Here is a 20490-nt window from a genome sequence, read left to right as displayed (position 1 = left end):
ATGCAGCCAGGGAGAGGACACGAGGCTGGTTCCAGGCGGTGATATCTGCTTCTTTGAGTGAGGGTAATTTCCCCACCGTCTTGAAGGAGGCGGTGGTGAGACCCCTCCTCAAGAAGCCTGCCTTGGACCCAGCTGTCTTGAACAACTTTCGTCCAGTCTCCAACCTTCGCTTTCTTGCGAAGGTTGTTGAGAGTGTGGTGGCGCATCAGCTCCCTCTGGTCCTGGATGAAGCGGATTATCTGGACCCGTACCAATCGGGTTTCAGGCCCGGGTACAGCACGGAGACGGCATTGGTCGCTCTGGTGAATGATCTCTGGAGGGCCCGGGATAGGGGATATTCCTCTGTCCTGGTCCTATTAGACCTCTCGGCGGCTTTCGATACCATCGACCATGGTATCCTGCTGCGGCGTCTCAGGGGATTGGGAGTGGGAGGCACAGTTCTTCGGTGGTTCTCCTCCTATCTCCTGGGACGTTCGCAGTCGGTGTTGGCAGGGGGGCAGAGATCGGCCCCTAGGTCTCTCGTTTGTGGAGTTCCTCAGGGTTCGGTTCTCTCGCCTCTCCTGTTCAACATCTACATGAAACCGCTGGGTGAGATCATTCGTGGTTTTGGAGTTGGGTATCATCAATATGCTGATGATACCCAACTTTTCATTTCGACCCCAAACCACCCCAGTGATGCCCTCGCTGTGATGTCCCGTTGCCTGGAGGCGGTTCGGGTCTGGATGGGGAGGAACAGACTTCAACTCAACCCTGACAAGACTGAGTGGCTGTACATTCCGGCATCCCGGGACATTCAAAACGTTCCTTCACTTTCTATGGGAGGTGAGTCTTTACCCCCTGTAGATAGGGCTCGCAACTTGGGAGTCCTCCTGGATGCACGGCTTACCTTAGAAGATCATGTAGTAGCCGTGACCAGGGGGGCTTTCGCACAGGTTCGCCTGGTGCGGCAGTTGCAGCCCTACCTAGACCGGGATGCCCTGTGTACGGTCACTCATGCGCTCGTGACCTCTCGTCTTGACTATTGCAATGCTCTCTACATGGGGCTTCCCTTGAAGACCACTCGGAGGCTCCAACTGGTACAGAATGCGGCCGCGAGAGTTGTCTTGGGAGTTTCCCGGTACTCCCATGTTACACCTTTGCTCCGCGAGCTGCATTGGTTACCAGTTGTCTTCCGGGTGAGGTTCAAGGTCTTAGTGATGGTGTTTAAGTCCTTACATGGCATGGGTCCGGAATACCTCGGGGACCACCTGCTGCCGGCGTCAACTCCCCTCCGCCCCGTGCGTTCCCACAGAGAGGGCCTCCTCAGGGTGCCTCCAGTCAGAGAATGTCGGCTGGTGGCCCCCAGGGGGAGGGCCTTCTCTGTGGGCGCTCCGGCTTTGTGGAACCAGCTGCCGGTTGAGCTCCGGATGGCACCGGATCTCCGCTCCTTCCGGCGCGGGTTAAAGACCCATTTATTTGAACAAGCTGGCCTGGCCTGATGGGGAAGCACTTAGGGTTTTAATATTTATATATATATATTATTGTTTTTATTGTGGGCAATAATTTAATTCTTTTTTATCTTTTGTACTTTTGTAGTTTTAAGATATGCCCTGTTCACCGCCCTGAGTCCTTCGGGAGAAGGGCGGTATAAAAATTTAATTAAATAAATAAATAAATAAATAAATAAATAAATAAATAATTCATTTCAAACTTTTGTAAGGGATGCTAGGACATATCAGGAGCGTTCTAGGGGTGCGGGGGTATAGAAAGGTTCGGGTGCCGCTGGTCTGCAGGAATCTGAAGTCCACTCAAAAGTCACACAACTTTCTGCCAACGTTTGGGGTTTCCTAGGGGAAGACTGTAAACAAAGAGAAAGCTTGCTGGGCAAATGGCCAAAGATTTAATCTATGCTTGCCTTGGACGAGCAAGCGAAATAGGTCTGGCCTTGATCAAATAGTTAAAGGAATGAATCCAGAAAGCCTCTGATTTCATCAAGTAATATTCCAGTTCCTATCCAGGAAAAAAAAACTTGAGTGGTGGCTGTAATAATATTGCATTTAACACATATATGTAAATGGGGGCTTCCCAAAAGGGGGGGGAGAGTTTTACTTTCAAGAGTAAAGTTTCTACTTGCAAAGGACAAGAGTGAGTGGCTTTGATCACCCACCCCTTCATTCTGGGTTTGTGTATGTATTTACTTATGCGTACCCTGCCTTTATTGTTTTTACAAAAATAGCTCAAGCCGGTGAACATATCCGACACATCTCTCGCCTCCTGTTCCCTACAACAACCCTTTGAGGTGGGCTGGGCTGAGAAGGATGGACTACTAGTCGCCCAGCTGGCTTTCATGCCTATGGCGGGACTAGACCTCAGAGTCTGCTGGTGATTGGCCCAAAGTCCCCTGGCCGGCTTTTGTGCCCGAGGCCAGACTTGACTTTTCATACTTTTTTAGCATGCTGCCTTACTAATCTCTGGTTTGTGGTCCTGCTGGAAAGAGACTTTAGCAGGTAAAAATGAATTATTACATTCAGTGCAATTCTAAACAGACAATGGTAGAAAATGTCCAATACAGTCACATCTGGCATCAAAAGAAGAGATGCTTTTAAATGGAATGGAGAATAGGGAATGGAATATAGAATAGAATAGAATAGAATAGAATAGAAGTATATAGAATAGGCAAAGGGACGTGGTGGCTCAGTGGGTTAGGATGCTGAGCTTGTCGATCAGATGGTCGGCAGTTTGGCGGGTTGAATCCCAAGTGCCGCGTAACAGAGCGAGCGCCTGTTACTCGTCCCAGCTTCTGCCAACCTAGCAGTTTGAAAGCATGTAAAAATGCAAGTAGAAAAATAGGGACCACTACGGTGGGAAGGTAACAGAGTTCCGTGTGCCTTTGGCGTCTAGTCATGCCGGCCACAGGACCACGGAGACGTCCTCGGACAAGCGCCGGCTCTTCGGCTTTGAAACGGAGATGAGCACTGGTCCCTAGAGTCGGAAACGACTAGCACGCATGTGTGGGGGAACCTTTACCTTTTATATAGAATAGAATGCAGAATAGAATAGACAGAACAGAATAGAATAAAAGTAAAGTAGAAGTAGAGTAGAAAATAGAATAGAAACACAGAATAGAATAGAATAGAATAGAATAGAATAGAATAGAATAGAATAGAATAGAATAGAATAGAATAGAATAGAATAGAATAGAATAGAATAGAATAGAATAGAATAGAATAGAATAGAATAGAAACACTAGAATGGAATGGAATAGAATAGATTTGGGTAATGAAAGGTCTGCAAGACGACCACCAAGTTCAGAGATCACCAAAGAGCTCCTCCTCCTCCCTCCGAACACTGATGAGGTTCCCTCGCTGGGTCATGAGTCGTCTGCAGGAAAACCACCCAGCTCGGGGAGCACCCGGGACCCCACATTTTAAGGTTTGACCGAAGGTGATTCCCGACGAGCAGGAAGACCTATCCTGATTCCACCGAGCCTTGCCCGCAAACTGCCCTGGAACCCCGGACCCATCTCTTGGGAAGCCCCCTCCCTAACCCCCCCCTGGGAGGAGAGTTGGCGCCCCGAGCGCCCTCCTGCAGGCTGGCCGGGGAAGGGCCCGCCTGCCCCCCGCAGCCACCTGCGCCTCCCGCCCGCCCTCCCTCCCCGGGGCCGGGCCTCCGCGTGGCAACCGGCTCCCCCGGGGCTTGGCAGGCGGGCTCCGGGGCTGCTCGCGGCGCCGGGACAAACAAGCGCGGGCAGCGGGCAGCGGAGGGCGGGCAGCGGGCAGCGGCGGGGCGAGGGCCGGCAGGCTTGGCTGACTCGCGGGGGAAGGGGCGCTCGGCCCCCGGTCCGGAGCCTCCGCGGGGAGGGCGCGATGGCGACGGAGTACGAGGGCATCTCGGTAAGCGCTGCGGCGTCCGGAGGGGGTCCCGGGGCGGGAGGGCCGAGCGCCCCCGGCGGCGTCGGATGGAAGCCCCCCAAGCCCGGGCGAAGGAGCCACGGCGCGGCCCCCGCCGTCAATGCAGCCGGGGTCCCCTGCCCGCAATGCCACCCCCGGGTCTCCTTCCCCCCCCCAACATCTTTACGCACGAGCTGCTGGGCGCGCTTCTTTTGCCCAAGGCGGTTGGGCATCCTCGGGGGTGTCCTGCAGCCCCCCCCCCAAGCGCGCACGCACGGGCACCGGGGCTCTTTCCCAAAGGTGAAGCGGGAGGCTCCCCCCACCTTGGGAAGCAGAAGAAGAGAGGCGAGGGGTCCGGGTTGGTTGCCCGCTCACCCCAACGTGCCCTGCAAGCAAGTCCGACGGAGCTGCCCGCTTCCCTGCCTGGGCCGCGGAGATGCCGGCCGAGAGCTAAGGAGAGAGAGGGGAAATGGGGGGGGGGAGAATGAGAAAGTGCAGAGCCGAGAGAGGGGGGCTGGCCCCTGGGGAGATTCAAGTGGCCGAGGGGTCTCCCTAGGGCCCAGCCACAGGAAGGCGACCCCCCCCCCGCTCCTTTCTTCCGAGTTCCAATGCCTCAGTTGCTGCCATCTCTCCTGCGGGGGGGGGGGGGGGAACAGCAGATCAAAGAAATCCATTTGTTAGCAAAATGGGCAGCATGTAAATTCAATAAATAAGAAGGAAAAGGAAAAGAAAAGAAAGGAAGAAAGGGAAGGAAGGAAGGAAGGAAGGAAGGAAGGAAGGAAGGAAGGAAGGAAGAGAAAGAAAGAAAGAAAGAAAGAAAGAAAGAAAGAAAGAAAGAAAGAAAGAAAGAAAGAAAGAAAGAAAGAAAGAAAGAAAGTTGGTAGCCACACCACTTTGAAGAAAGACTTGACCTATTGATCAAGTTCTGGCACTATCACGACTTTTTCCAACCTCAGCAGACACTGTTACTTGGGGGGGGGGCTTTGCCTCTAGACCCCAAAAGTATTTTCCCTTCCCCCAACCTGACCAGGTTGACACAACAGAGACCAGCCTGTGGGGTCTCAGAACGAGCCCTGGCAGATGTTCAGTCATAGAGGCTGTTATCCTCCAGATGTGCTGGATGAAACTCCCATCATCCACAGCCAGCTGAGCCATCAGTGGTGACTCTGGAGGGGGGGGCAATCTGGTTGCCTCGAGCGCCATCTAGTGACTAGTAAGGGAATAAAGTGGTGGCAAAAGGAGGGGTTTCCTGGCACCTCCGAGCCCCCCACCTGCCCCCTTTCCTCCTCTTCGCCTGTGGGCAGAGTTTGCTTGCAGTACTGCATTCTAACCGCCACGCCACCACAGTTCTTGGGATCCACTGGTACCCATGACGACGGGATCTGTGACAACAGTAGGGTTAATTCACCCAAATCTTTTTTCTAACCCTGACCCGTTAGCCCACCAACTGGAAGGAAATAGTCAACAAGAAGCTGAAGTTCCCAGAAGGCCTCCTGGCTGCCATTCACGATGGCCAGCTGACGAAGATCCAGCAGATGCTCCATGTCAGTGATGGGATCCTGCGGCAGCTGGATGACACGGAGGATCGGGCCTGGCGCGAGGCCCTCAACTTGGCCATCCGCACCGGCGGGGCCGAGGTCACCAAGACCTTGCTGCGCTACCTGAAGTTTGACTTCCGGCAGGTCCACGAGGCACTCCTGGTGGCCGTGGACACCAACCAGCCCGGCGTGGTCAAGCAGCTCCTGGATCGACTTGACCAAGAGAAGGGTATGAAAATGGACATCAAGTCCTTCTCCATGGCCTTCTTCGATAACTCCATCGACAACTCCCGCTTTGCCCCCGGGGTGACCCCGCTCACCTTGGCTTGCGAGAAGGACCTCTACGAGATTGTGGAAATGCTGATGAAGAAGGGCCACACCATTTCTCCACCGCACAAGGTCTCCTGCGCCTGCTTGGAGTGCTCGAATGGCAGGAAGTTTGATCTGCTCAAGTTCTCGCTCTCCCGCATCAACACCTACAAAGGCATCGCCAGCCGGGCCTACCTCTCCATCGCCAGCGAGGACCCCATGTTGACGGCCTTCAAACTCAGCCGGGAGCTCAAATGGCTCTCCAAGAAGGAACCGGAGTTCAAGGTCTGTCCTTGGGGGGGGGCCGCAGAGGGGAGTGTGGGAAATTGCCAAGCCGTTAGTCCTTGTAGGAGAAGGAGTGGTAGAACTGGAGATGGAGTTAAAAGAGGCATCAGCATAGAATCCCTACATAGCCACAAAGGAACGAAGTCCAGCCCCCCCCCCTTGAATTCTGTTGAGCCTTATCTAACCCTAGCAAGACGTTGACCATTAGTGGACTGTTAGTTAGGGGACTGGAGGCTAAAACAGAATGGTGGCAGGAACTGGGTATGTCCAGTCTAGTGAAAAGAAGGGCTAGAGGTGACAAGCCATTCCTCTGACTGTTTCCACTGTCAGGAAATTTCCCCTTAGTTCTAGGTTAAATCTCTCTCTGATAGGTTTCTATATGTCGCTTCTTGTTCTGCCTTCAGGCTCTTTGGTAAATAGGTCGGCCCCCTCTTCTTTGTAATAGCCCCTCACGTATTGGAAGACTGTTATCATGTCACCTTTGTTGTTCTTCTCTGCACTTTTTTTCCAGTCTCAACATCTTTTTTGTAATGCGGTGACCAAAACTGGTTGCAGTGTTCCAGGTGTGGCCTTACTAAGGCTTTATAAGGCGGTGCTAAGACTTTGCGTGATCTTGATTCTATGCCTCTGTTTATGGAACCCAGGACTGTGTTTGCTTTTTTGGCTGCTGCCACACACGGCTGACTCATGTTTAAGGGGTCGTCCACTAGGATTTTAAGGTCCCTCTCATAGTGGCTACTATGGAGCCAGGTACCATCTATAGTATACCTTACCTGGGCATTTGGTTTTTCTTGCCTAAGTGTAAGACTTTTCTTTTCTCTACACTGGATTTCATTTTTTTAGATACGGCCCAGTGATCAAGTCTGCCGAGATCCTTCTGGCTCCTCCAGCTTGGCTTCTGGGGTGTTGGCTGTTCCTGCCAGCTGGGTGTCATCTGCAACTGCAGGGACTTGTTATGAGGAATTAATATAGACTTGAAGGCGCCCCGAAGAAAAAGCAATATTTGAATTAGGATAGCTGGAATGGTAGTTTTGGCTGCAGAAGAGATGTTTTGTTCAGCTGCTGCTTTGCTCCCCTTTATTCTGCTTTGGAGGCCCAACTGAAAGACCCCAGTAGCCTCGTCCTCCTTCAAGGAGGAGGAGGAGGAAGAGGAGGAGGAGGAGGAGGAGGAGGAGGATGACGACGACGACGACGATGACTGTGGGGTCCTTGCTGCTTTCTGAGCTTGGCTGTTTTCTTGCAGATGTTTCATGACCCAGCTAGGGAACATCATCAGTGCTAGAAGGGAGGAGGAGGAGGAGGAGGAGGAGGAGGAGGAGGAGGAGGAGGAGGAGGAGGAGGAGGAGGCGATAACAATGACTGTGGGGTCCTGGGTGCCCTCTGAGCTGGGTGGTTTCCTTGCAGACGTTTCATGACCCAACTAGGGAACATCATCAGTGCTAGAAGGGAAGAGGAGGAGGAGGGGGGAGAGGAGGAGGAGGAGGATGACGACGACGACGACGATGACTGTGGGGTCCTTGCTGCTTTCTGAGCTTGGCTGTTTTCTTGCAGACGTTTCATGACCCAGCTAGGGAACATCATCAGTGCTAGAAGGGAGGAGGAGGAGGAGGAGGAGGAGGAGGAGGAGGAGGGGGAGGAGGAGGAGATAACAATGACTGTGGGGTCCTGGGTGCCCTCTGACCTGGGTGGTTTACTTGCAGACGTTTCATGACCCAACTAGGGAACATCATCAGTGCTAGAAGGGAGGAGGAGGAGGGGGGGGAGAGGAGGAGGAGGAGGAGGAATATGGGGTCCTTGGTGCTTTCTGAGCTTGGTGCTTCTCTTGCAGACATTTCATGACCCAGCTAGATAACCTCACCAGTGCTGGAAGGGAGGAGGGTTGCCAAGACGTAAGGCGGCAGAGCCGTGGGGCGCTGGGTGGGGGTGTCTCTGGAGGCTTTGCTCAGGGCCCCTCTCCATCCCTTCTGATCCAGCCAGATTACCTGGCGCTGGAGAACCTGTGCCAGGAGTTTGCCTTTGAGCTGATGGGCATGTGCCGCAACCAGAGCGAGGTGACGGCTATCCTGAACGAGCTGGGGGACGACGACGCGGACGACGAGGACGACGAGATGGACGACCAGGCCTTTGAGGAGGGCATCCCCAACCTGGCCAGGCTCAGACTGGCCGTCAACTATAACCAGAAGCGGGTGAGGCTGCCGCCGGAGGGCAGGCGGGGTAGCCGGGAGGGGGGAGATCTACAAGCAGGGACGGCGCCTTGGTTTCTATTTCTGTTTTATATTATAATGCACTTTTTTTTAATTAAAAAAAAGGAAGAGCAAGGAGATTTGTCAAACGCTGGGAAAGCTAACTACGGAGCCTGTTCAGAGTGCAAACCTCAGTGTGTGGGGGAATTACTTCTTATTTTTATTTCAGTTTTATTTCCCTGTTCCCAATTGTTTGGAAGTTTAGATTTAAAGGTTATTCATTAAAGTAAAGAAGTATGAAAGAGGAGAGAGAGAAAGAGGCCTCAGTCATTAAGCGGGTCTGCTTGTGACTGTGCCTGATTTTATTATTTATTTTTTATTTTTTATATGTGGCAGCCGTTCCATCAAATGTGGCAGTTGGTAAAGTGAACACCAGGGACGTTAAATGAATGCGGCGGTCATTAAGCAAATCCATTGTCCGACATGAGCAAATTTTTTTTGCTGGAAATAAGAAATAAACGCTGGTTTCTGACAAAAAAAAAAACATTGCAAATTGCGGTCACGTGACCGCAGGATGCTGGAAACAGATGTAAACGCGGGCCAGGTGTTGAACTTGTGACTGCTGGGCATGGACAGCGGCCGTCAGAAGTTCAAATCTGGGTCACTTGTAGCTTTGGGGAGGTCTGTCGTAACTTTAAACAGTCACTAAGCAGTCGGTCGTAAGTCAAAGACTACCTGTACCAGCAAATGCAGGGTTGGGGACGAAGACATCCTGTGTTATCCTGAGATCCGTGATTGGTGTGTGGGGGGGTGTCCCTTCCTGCGCTTGAGCATCTGGAATCTGTGGGGTGCCCCCAGCTGGAATCCAGGTGCCGGGGCTGTGAGAGGCCTCACGAGACCGATGGCTCGTTGAGGTGCTTCCAAGAAAAAGGCAGCACGCAGGGATGCGATCAGGTGCAAGCTTTGTTTAGATATAAAGCAGAGAGAAAGAGTTCCCTGGCACGGAGGCACCCATGCCTGGATTGAGCCCATGGATCAGTCCCAAAGGGAGCTAGAACAAGAGCTGAAGAGCAGCCCCCGTGCAGAGGTTTTTACGGGGGGTCCCCGGCCCCTCCCTTACCAATGAGAGTGAGGGGGCCGGAGGGCCATTAACTCTCTCCAATGGGGCTGCAGGGGCCGGAGACCCCTGACCCACCAGTGGGAGCAAAGATGCCTCTTTGCTGCCATCTGATGACCTTTTGAGGAACTGCCATGGCTGGCACAAAAACATCTAACGGGCTGACTGCCCCCTCCCTTCCCTCCTCCTCCTCCTTCTTCCCTCCCGGCTCAGTTCGTGGCCCACCCCGTCTGCCAGCAAGTCCTCTCGTCCATCTGGTGTGGCAGCCTGCCCAGCTGGAGGGGCAGCAAAAGCCTCTGGAAGGTCTTCGTCTCCTTCTCCATCTTCCTGGGCATGCCCTTCCTCTGCCTGACCTACTTCCTCGCCCCCAAATCCAAGGTGGGTCCCTGGAGTCCAGGTGGGGCCAAGCAGGGCTGACCAAGCAAGCGTGGGGTGTGCGCGTGTGTGAAGGTGTGGACCGGATTTGCAGCTTCACGCAACAGCTCGAAGGCAAGATGCCCAGCGGGTGAATGTTCTCCCTGCCCTGGTCTTTGAAACCCAGGACTCAGCTCTCCGCAACGGTGTCTGGACTGCAGATCCCAGAATTCCTAGCCAGTGGCCCTTTTAGCCAGGAATGCTGGGATTCGGAGTCCTGGAAGTCCTTGGGCATCAGCTGAGCTAACGGTTGCCCTGAATGGTGCAGACCCTGAGGGACCTCAAGAGGGATGAGATAATGGTCCTCCTGACGGGTGAGGAGTTCGAGGCGCCAGGAGGGGCCTCAGGGACGCTTCTCCCACCTTTGGAAAACTCGGGGGAAATTTTATTTCCTTCCCTGCCGACAGATCGGCAAAATGCTGAAGATCCCGGTGATCAAATTCCTGCTGCATTCGGCCTCCTACGTCTGGTTCCTGGTCTTCCTGCTGGTGGAGTCCTTGATCCTGGAGCGCCACCAGGAGATCTTCATGGGGCGCAACCAGAGCTTGTGGGAGACGTCCCTTCACATGATCTGGGTCACAGGTAGGTGCCTGAGTGCTCTCCCCCCCGCCCAGGGCGATGAGAGAGGGAAGGAAGAGGGCTCCCCCCCCCGCTCCTTCTGCACCTGTTGGGCTGCTTCCTGGGAGTCAGAGTTCTCCTAGACCTCCATCTCCTTGGGAAAGCGGGAGGCCTGAAAGCGGAGGGAGCTCTGGATTCGAATCAAATCCCCACATTTGTGGCTGGACGGCCTGGTCTGGCATCGCTTCCTCGTCTCCTTCCCTCCGTCCATCACACCCTTCGCTCTCATTGTTGGTGTCCCCACCAGTGGGGGAGGGGAAAACAGAAGGAAAAAAGAAGGGAAGGAGGAGAAGTAGAAAAAAAAGAAGAGGATGGGAAGGAAGGGGAGGAGGAGGAGGAGGAGGAGAAGGAGGAGAAAAGCAGAGAAGAAAAAAGGGAAGGAGGAGGAGGAGGAGGGAGGGAGGAAGAATCGGATGGGCTTCCTCAGCTGCCCGTGTTGAGGTCCGTGTTGTCCTGGCAGCGAAATGCCTCCCTCTGTTTAACGGCCTCCACCTGGCCACAAGAGAGGACCTTTTGCGGTCAGGACCGGACCGGACCAGAAGAGCCCTTAACGGGGAGGAAGGGGGCGCAGAGGGTGAGGGTCTTTCGGAAGATTGTGGGGCTTTGTGGCGGACTGGAACTGGGAGGTGGGAGATTTTGGAGAGGTGGGAGCCAGGTGGTCCTTTCAGGCCCAACCTAGCTGAAGATGCAGAGAAGAGGCTTTGGGTTGGCTTGGTGGGGAAGACCCGGCAGGGCCTTCTTGGTGTTGACCACGGAGGGTCCTGGAGGCTTCCTGTCCCGGCAACCTTTCTCCTTCCAGGCTTCTTCTGGTTCGAGTGCAAGGAGGTCTGGATCGAAGGGCTACGCAGCTACCTGCTCGACTGGTGGAACTTCCTGGACATGGTCATCCTGAGCATGTACTTGGCTTCCTTTGTGCTCAGGCTGCTGGTCTACCTCAAAGGACAAGTCTTCTGCTTGGAGATCCAGGCTTCCACTCCGGAGTGCTACTATTATACCCAAGCTAGTGAGTCTCCTGCCCCAGGGAAGTCAATGTCATTGGGTACAATTGTGGCTCCATCTTTCTGCCTAGAGCAAGGAGGTCCAACCTTGGCAACTTGAAGACCTGTGGACTTCAACTCCCAGAATTCCCCAGCTGGCTGGGGAATTCTGGGAGTTGAAGTCCACAGGTCTTCAAGTTGCCAAGGTTGGACGCCCCTGGCTTAGCGGAAGCTCAAGTGATAGACCAGACAGAACCAAAGGTGGGCAAAGGTGAAGTTCTCCTCAAACCAGCTACTGAGCTACCAAAGAAGCTGGGTGGAAGAGGAAGAGTAGGATTCTTCTGAGGAAAGCAGAAAGATCTGTGGCCAAGTCCAGTTCTTGAAGGGGGTCTCTCCACATCCAGACGCCACTCAAAAGCAAGAGCTGGAGTTGCGCCTCAGAACAATGGGATGCCTTGTGCAGCTGGGAGAGAACAAGGCCAAGGATGGGAAAGGTGTGCCTCACAAAGGGATTCTGAAATGACAGCATCCCTTTCAGGGGAGGGGTCTTCCTACTGACTTTGATACCATCTGGGCCGGTGCATTTTGTAGAATAATACGGTTGGAGGAGACTTGGAGGTCTTCTAGTCCAACCCACCACTCAAGCAGGGTACCCTACGCTATTCTGGACAAATGGCTGTCCAATCTTTAAGTGATGGAGCACTCACAGCTTCTGGAGGCAGGTTGTCCCACTGGTTGATTGTTCTCACTGTCAGGAAATTCCTCCTTAGTTCCAGGTTGCTTCTCTCCTTGATGAGTTTCCATCCGTTGCTTCTTGTCCTGCCTTCGGGCGCTTTGGAGAAGAGCTTGACAGCCTCTTCTTTGGGGCAGCCCCTGAGATATTGGAAGGCTGCTATCCTGTCCCCCCTCGTCCTTCTTTTCTCTAGATTAGCCAAACCCAGTTCCTGCAGCCGTTCTTTGTATGTTTTGGCCCTTCATCATCTGAGCTGCTCTTCTCTGCCCTCTTTCCAAAGTCAAAACCTCTTTTTTATACCGTGGTGACCAGAATTGGAAGCAGTGTTCAAAGTGTGACCTCACCAGGGCAGTCTAGAGCTGTATTTTCACTTCCTGTGACCTTGAAATTATCCCTCTGTCGAGACACCCTAGCACTGCGTTAAGAGAGCCGAGGCGTGAGCCGTGTTCAGGCGTCACGGATCGGAGCCCGCCTTGGAGAAGTGGGCAAATGGGTCCCTACGGACCTCCTGGGTCTAACCTTCCCCCTTCCCTGCCCTTTCTCGACGCAGAGCGGCTGGAGTGGCACAGGGAAGACCCCCAGTTCATGGCCGAGGTGCTGTTCGCCGTCACCAGCATGCTGAGCTTCACCCGCCTGGCCTACATCCTCCCTGCCCACGAGACCTTGGGGACCCTCCAGATCTCCATTGGGAAGATGATCGATGACATGATTCGGTACGGGCAAGCAGGAGGCCGCCCTCTGACGGGTCCCTTTCTGGAGTCTGAGGGGGACACATAAAGCTCTTGAGATGTCCCCCCAGCCTGGAGAAGGCCTCTTAGAAGCGACACATGGGCCAGGTGGTGAGGGAGCCGACGAGAGGAAGGGTACCACAGACCCTGCCTGTGTTTGGGGAAGAAGAGGACGGAGGTCACCTCCTTTGGGTCTGATCTCCGCTTGGCTTCTCCTCAGATTCATGTTCATCATGATGATCATCCTGACAGCTTTCCTGTGTGGCATGAACAACATCTATGTCTATTACCAGGAATCGGAGCAACTGGGAAGGTTAGGGCAACTGGTGGGTCTGGGGAGGGGAGGCCAGGGCTGGGTGGGAAAGCCTCCATGCTGAGGCCCAAGCAGAGCTGGAGGGGGGGCACTGGGTCTCCTTGGAGGAGGAAGAGGCCCAGTGGAAGGGAGGGATGGATGGATGGATGAAGCAGGTCCAACTTGCTTTGTAAGATTCTTCACCTCTCTGAGTTTGCTTGTTTTCTTGCAGACGTTTCATTACCCAAACTGGGTAACATCATCAGTGCTACAGTACCCCCCTCTCTCTCTCCATCTCCATCTCTATCACTCCAATTATATCTATCATCTATCTAATCTCTGTCATCATATCTATCTGTCTGTCTGTCTGTCTACCTATCTATCTACCTATCATTAGCTACCCATCATCTATCATTCTATCTTTTATTTTTTTATCTTTCTCTCTCTCTCTCTATTTAGCTATCTATCATTGATCTATCTCATCTATCTATCTATTTCTATCTATATCATATATCTATCTATCTCATCTATCTATATCTATCTATTGATCTATCTCATCTATATCTATCCTATCATCTATCTATCTCTATCTATCTCTATCTATCATCTATCTATCTATCATTAGCTACCCATCATCTATCATTCTATCTTTTATTTTTTTTATCTTTCTCTCTCTCTCTCTATTTAGCTATCTATCATTGATCTATCTCATCTATCTATCTATTTCTATCTATATCATATATCTATCTATCTCATCTATCTATATCTATCTATTGATCTATCTCATCTATAAATATCGATATCTATCATCTATCTATATCTATCTATTGATCTATCTCATCTATATCTATCCTATCATCTATCTATATCTATCATCTATCTATCATTAGCTACCCATCATCTATCATTCTATCTTTTATTTTTTTTATCTTTCTCTCTCTCTCTATTTAGCTATCTATCATTGATCTATCTCATCTATATCTATTTCTATCTATATCATATATCTATCTATCTCATCTATATCTATCTATTGATCTATCTCATCTATAAATATCTATATCTATCATCTATCTATATCTATCTATTGATCTATCTCATCTATATCTATCCTATCATCTATCTATCTCTATCTATCTCTATCTATCATCTATCTATCTATCATTGACCTATCTCATCTATCTATCTATCTATCTCTCATCCATTCATCTCTACCTCTTTTTATTTTTTTGACATGTTGACCTGCCCTCCTTCTTCAGCAAGCCCTCAAAGAAAAGGTCTGGGGCTTCTCCCCCACCCCCATTTCACTCACAACAATTGAAAAGAAAAGCCAAAGGAGGGAGGGGTTGGCCTAGGACCCCTCCCAAACCTCATCCAGTGGGAACCTTGGTCTCCCGGTCCACACAGGACGCTCCAGCCAGCCCCCTGGCATGCTGGCAGAGGCCTCTGCCCCAGCTCAGGAGGCCATGTCCCAGATCCCTTCTTAGCTGAGTTTGGGGAATTAAGTTCTTCAGGTCCTTAGGAGGAAAGCCCATCGGCCGGGTCGTGGGCAGCACTGCCGCTTACTCTGATGGGTTTGTGGGGAGGGGGAACGGGGGATCCCCACACCTGATAGCTCGTATCTCGTCCGTAGCTTCAACAAGACTTTCCAGTTCCTCTTCTGGACCATGCTGGGCATGGAGGAGCACAAAGTGGTTGACATACCCCAGTTCTTCATGGCCGAGCTGGTGGGCCGGGTGCTCTACGGCATCTTCACCATCGTCATGGTGGTCGTGCTTCTCAACATGCTCGTTGCCATGATCACCAACTCTTTCCAGAAGATCGAGGCAAGTGTTCCTCGGGGACGCGCAGAGGGCCTGGAGTTTACCGATAGAAACACAAGAAGCTGGATACTTATCTATTTACTTACAAATAGTTTGAGGCGGTGAACATATCCAGCGTAGCTTCCTCCTTCTATTTTCCCCACAACAACCCTGTGAGGCAGGTAGGTCTGTGGGAGAGGGACTAAAATCTCAGTCCAGGCAGTCCTCAATTTACAGCCGTAATGAAGCCTGCACCTTATGGTCAAAAGTCACGATAGTTGTGAAGTGGGCCATCCCATAACCAACCTGATTTTACAAACTTTTTGCATGGTTGTTAAGCAAGCACCACAGTCATTAAATGGACCAATTGTTCCCTGTGGGTGGGTTTTGCTGAAAGCTAGAACTAAATGCCAGTTTTGGGCAAAATCTGGTTATGCAACCGAGGGACACTGCAAACGGACAGTTGCCGAGTACACAAAAGGTGGTCATGTGACCTTGTGTTGGGGGGCAGCCATGGGAACTTTGGAAGCGGGTCATAAGTAGCCCTGGGGAAGGGCTTCCGTTCTAACTTGAAATGGTTGCTGAGAGATCAGTTGTAAGTCCAGGACCACCTGTACAACAACTGAATTGACAAATTTGAAAATGTGAAATCCTGTTCCTGTGAAATTAACACACGCGGCAGTCCTTAAATATTGCCCGTATTTGATGGGGCTTCCATCCTGGCACATCTGAATAATAATAATAATAATAATAATAATAATAATAATAATAATAATAATAATAATAATAATAATAATAATAATAATAATAATAATATACATACCTAGAATGCTGGCAGCAACCCGTGTCAACTATTAGTGCCAGTCAATTTGAGTGTTCAGTTGACTGAGTTTCATGTTTAATGAATAAAAGTTATATAATAATAATAATAAAGTTGGAAGGGACCTTGGAGGTCATCTAGTCCAACCCCCTGCTCAGGCAGGAAACCCCATACCATTTCAGACAAATGGCTGTCCAGTCTCTTCTTTAAAACTTCCAGTGTTGGAGCATTCACAGCTTCTGGAGTCAGGTCGTTCCACTGGTTAATTGTTCCTGCTGACTCAGGAATTCTGGGAGTTCAAGTCCACAAGTCATAAAAGAGCCCAGGTTGCCTACCCCTGGTCTAGGGTCCCCTGCTTGAGCAGGGGGTGGACTAGAAGACCTCCAAGGTCCCTTCCAGCTCTGTTATTCTGTTAAAAACTGCTAAGCTCTCCCCCGTGTCGCATTCATTTCTGGGGATCTCCCCCACCCCCTTTTCCACAGAATGACGCTGATGTAGAGTGGAAATTTGCACGCTCAAAACTCTACCTGTCCTTCTTCAGGGAAGGTTTAACCTTGCCGGTTCCCTTCAACATCATCCCGACGCCCAAGTCCATCTTCTACACCGTCAGGTACGGGTGGCATGGAAGAAGTGGGCCGCGCTGCCCCCTCCCCTGAACCGGCCCCCTGCCCCAGAGAGCCCACCATCATCTTGTGAAAGCCCCCCCCCCCGATTCACTGTAGCAGAACCTCGGGTGGCCTTTGGGGTTAAGAGGGTCCCCCCCACTGGCCTCATGGAAAGGTGCAAGCGTTGGTCCAACCTACAAGCATCCTGGAGGTTCTTTGGGCCACCCCAACTTTGCAACGAAGCCCCAGAAGCTCCCTTGCCAAGTCTTCTCCCCCGACCTTTCACCTTTCAGGTGCTCCTTTCGCTTCCTCTGCTGCTACAAATCGAAGAAGAGTCAGAAATACCCGCCAGTGAACACCATCGTAAGTTCCCCTTTCAGACCTTCAAGAAGGTCCCTGCGCTGGCTTTCACGGCAGGCTGTGGGCCCCCTTTGGACAGAGGAGAATCTATGCAGCTGAGGGGTGAACTGGGGGGTCCTTGCAGCTCTCTAAGGGGCTTTGTGTGGCAGACGTTCCATGGCCCAGCTAGGGAACATCATCAGTGCTGGAAGTCATTTGTGGAGAGGAAGAGATGGAGATGGAGATGGGGAGAGGAGGAGGAGGAGGAGGAGGAGGAGGAGGAGGAGGAGGACGGCGACAACCGAGGGGTCCTTGGTGCTTTCTGAGCTGGGTGGTTTTTTCACAGATTTCATAACCCAGCTAGGTAACATTATCAATGCTAGAAGGGAGCAGCATTTGCAGGAAGGAGGAGGAGGAGGACTGTGGGGTCTTTGGTGCTCTCTGAGCTGGGTGGTTTTCTTGGAGACGTTTCATGACCCAACTAGGGAACGTCATCAGTGAAGGAAGGAAGGAAGGAAGGAAGGAAGGAAGGAAGGAAGGAAGGAAGGAAGGAAGGAAGGAAGGAAGGAAGGACTGTGGGGTCCTTGGTGCTCTCTGAGCTGGGTGGTTTTCTTGCAGACGTTTCATGACCCAACTAGGGAACATCATCAGTTAAGGAAGGAAGGAAGGAAGGAAGGAAGGAAGGAAGGAAGGAAGGAAGGAAGGAAGGAAGGAAGGAAGGAAGGAAGGAAGGAAGGAAGACTGTGGGGTCCTTGGTGCTCTCTGAGCTGGGTGGTTTTCTTGCAGACATTTTACGACCCAACTAGGGAACATCATCAGTGCTGGGAAGGGATTGGGGTTGCTCCCTGCAAGCAAGCTATTTGTATATAAACAGAAAGCAAACAACACACAGCAAGAAAACAACAACGCTCAGGGTGCAGCGAGAACCCCGCAAACTAATGTGGTGTGTGTTTGCGGTGCAAACGTGAATTTAGATAATAAAAAAGTTTAGGAAACCGGGAAGAGAGCCAGGAGGATTCAAAGCTCCTCAAACTCAGACGGGACGGTTTGGCAGGCACCGTTTGGAATGCAGCGCAGCCGGCTGTGTCCCCAGCCTGCTTCCTGTGTGCCGAAAGGACCACCTTGACCGGGGCTTTTGCCTTCCAGAGCAACCCCTCCCTGGAAGAAGGGGGCACCCGGACCGAAGGCCGCGTCTCCTACCGGCGCCAGGTGCTCAAGGCGCTGGTGCAGCGCTACATCGATACGGCCAGGCGGGAGCTTGAGGAGAGCCGGAGGAAGGGTGAGGGTCTTCGGGGAGGCCCACTCGGAGGCTGAGGGTGTCAGGGGGAAAGGCTTTGTGCCCTGCCCCCCCCCGACCGAGTTTCAGACGCTCTGGGTGTGCTTCGTCCCCCCTTTTGAAGCACGTCCTGTGTGGCATGTGGGGGGGGTTTCTCCTTGGGGGTGGTCACGTGGACGAAGGCAAGGAGCAGGCGGCCACCATTAAGGAACCCCATGCTGGGGGGGACGCATTTCACTGGGTGCTGGGCCAGAGGTGAGATTCAAATACGTGAACAAGCGGTTTTCTGCGTGAATGCCGCTTCCGGAAGCCTGTCCTGGGCCTGGACCTCTGAGACCCAGAACGGACTTCCGTAAGCTGCGCCAGGCACTTCCCAAGGGCCGTTCTGGGCCTTGCAAAAAAGGGTTAGCCCAGGGCCAGGGGGCGCCATCCAGTTTGCCAAACTCAACAAAAAAAGTAGCTAACAGTTCTCCCAAACCAGTGCAAACCGGCTGAATCCCACCACTATGCTCGGCTGAAGTATAATCCTGGAATCCAAGGCTGGAAGGGACCTTGGAGGTCTTCTAGTCCAACCCCCTGCTCAAGCAGGAGACTTTATTCCATCCAGACTCCAATCTCTTCTTAAAAACCTCCAGTTATGGAGCACCCACAACTTCCAGAGACCAGCTCTTCCATTTCTATCTATCTGTCTGTCTATCTATCTATCTATCTATCTATCTATCTATCTATCTATCTATCTATCTATCTATCTATCTATCTATCTATAGCACATGTATCATATCTTTCTATCTCATCTAATCATACAATCCTAGGGCTGGATGGGACCCTGGTGGTCACCTAGTCCAGCCCTCTGCCTGAGGGTAGACACTTTATTGTACCCCATACAAAACACTGTCTAATTTCTTCTCTCGGAAACCTGCAGAGAAGTAGGATGTCAGAAGTAAGTGCTTCTCCATGGGTGGGGCCAGGGACCCAATCCTTTTCCAGAGAAGACACACACACACAAACACACACATGCTGTTTTCCTGCCTGCTTTGTGCAAGAAGTGTTGCACAGCAAATGTGGGGGTGGGACAGGGCGGGAGGACTTTATGGATACCCAATTGTCCAGCCAACAGCCTTCATCCTCCACTTTTCCTGGGGGTCGGCCCCTCTGCTCCTGCTCTGGTCTCCAGGCTGTAGCCTCGGTCTCCTCCACTCGTCGCCGAGGGAGTTGCCAGGCTTCAGCTGTGGCTGCCCTGGAGGCTGGGTTCCCAATATCATAGGTCGGGGGAAGGCAACCTCAGCTCTTTTATGACTCGTGGACTTCAACTCCCAGAATTCCTGAGCCAGCCACGCTGAGGGGAAAGGGAGAGGTTTCCAAGCTGAGCCATGATGGCTGAGGAATTCTGGGAGTTGAAGTCCACGAGTCATGAAGGGGCCAAGGTTTCCCCATGCTGGCTCAGGAATTCTGGGAGTTGAAGTCCACGAGTCATGAAGGGGTCAAGGTTGCCTACCTCTGTCATAGGTAGCCCTTGGCTTCATTTACTGACTGTTCGAAATCATAAGGGCGCTGAAAAAAATGTCTTTTATGACCACTTTTCACACCTAATGACCATTGCAGTATCTCCACAGTCACGTCATCAAAATTCAGACGCTTGGCAATTGACTCATATTTATGACGGTCATGGTGTCCCGGGGGTCACGTGATCCCCTTTTGCAAACTTCTGACAAGCAAAGTCAGTGGGGAAGCCAGGTTCACTTAAGAACCACGGTGATTCACTTAACAGCTGTGGCAAGAAAGGTCGTAAAACGGGGCAAAACTGACTTAACAACCGTCTGGGGGGGGGATTAGCCAAGGGCTGCATCTGGGCTGGGAGACGAAGCCTTGACCTTCTCCTGTGCCCACCACCCTCTCTTGCCTCCTGATTTCTGGCCCACAGATCTGGGGAACCGCCTGACGGAGCTGAACAAGTCCGTGGTGCGTCTCCACACGGAGATGAAGCACCTCCGCCAGTCAGTGGCCGTGAACGGGGTGGCCAGCAGCCCCATGGACGGGGCCAGCGTGCTGCGCAAGTACATCATGAAGGTGCGCAACAGCTTCCAGAACTTCGAGCCCGATATGGGGGGCTCCGGCCAGGGCTCCCCCGTGGAGGTGGTGGTGCACCAGGACGTGCCTCTCGTCGGGGAAGGCGCACTGCCCATCCTCCAGGAGGAGAAGCAGGGCCAGGTGGGGGGCGAGGCCGAGGCCGAGGCCGAGGCGGAAATGGGGGCCGAGGCTGAGGATGAGATGGGGGCCGAGGCTGAGGATGAGATGGGGGGCGTGATGGGGGCTGAGGAGGAGGCCGAGCCGGGGGTCCCCGAATACGAACCTCCGGAGGACACTGAAGCGGGGGAAGGTCAAGCACCAGAGTCCTGACCCGCCACTGAGCAGGAGGGCGCTTCGACGTCTATCAAAATGGCGGCCGTGGTCCCTCTCTGGCCGCCACAGAAGCCGCATGCTTTGCCAAGCAGCCATCCATTGGGGGACACTCCAGACCCCTTCCCAGAGGTTTTCTTGGGGAGGGGGGACAAATAGGGCTGGGTGTCCTTTGGGTGTCCTACGGCAGC

The 20490-nt window shown here is 52.5% G+C and overlaps 1 protein-coding gene across 1 annotated transcript; it reads left to right on the top strand.

Annotated features, from left to right (window-relative positions):
- Positions 1–3845: 3845 nt before the first annotated feature.
- On the top strand, positions 3846–20299 carry LOC308667417 (short transient receptor potential channel 2-like; the record flags this gene model as incomplete). Its single annotated transcript, XM_081326626.1, has 13 exons — positions 3846–3872; positions 5309–6001; positions 7975–8187; positions 9515–9679; positions 10123–10297; positions 11133–11336; positions 12594–12756; positions 12992–13084; positions 14694–14886; positions 16165–16292; positions 16581–16650; positions 17773–17905; positions 19824–20299. 13 exons carry the CDS (start codon positions 3846–3848, stop codon positions 20297–20299), a joined length of 2733 nt encoding a protein of 910 aa, XP_081182752.1.
- Between the last annotated feature and the right edge of the window lie 191 nt (positions 20300–20490).

This window comes from Vipera berus (assembly GCF_964194415.1).
Source record: "Vipera berus genome assembly, chromosome: 4".
Lineage (NCBI taxonomy): Eukaryota > Metazoa > Chordata > Lepidosauria > Squamata > Viperidae > Vipera > Vipera berus.
This window is presented reverse-complemented; position numbering and strand designations above follow the sequence as displayed.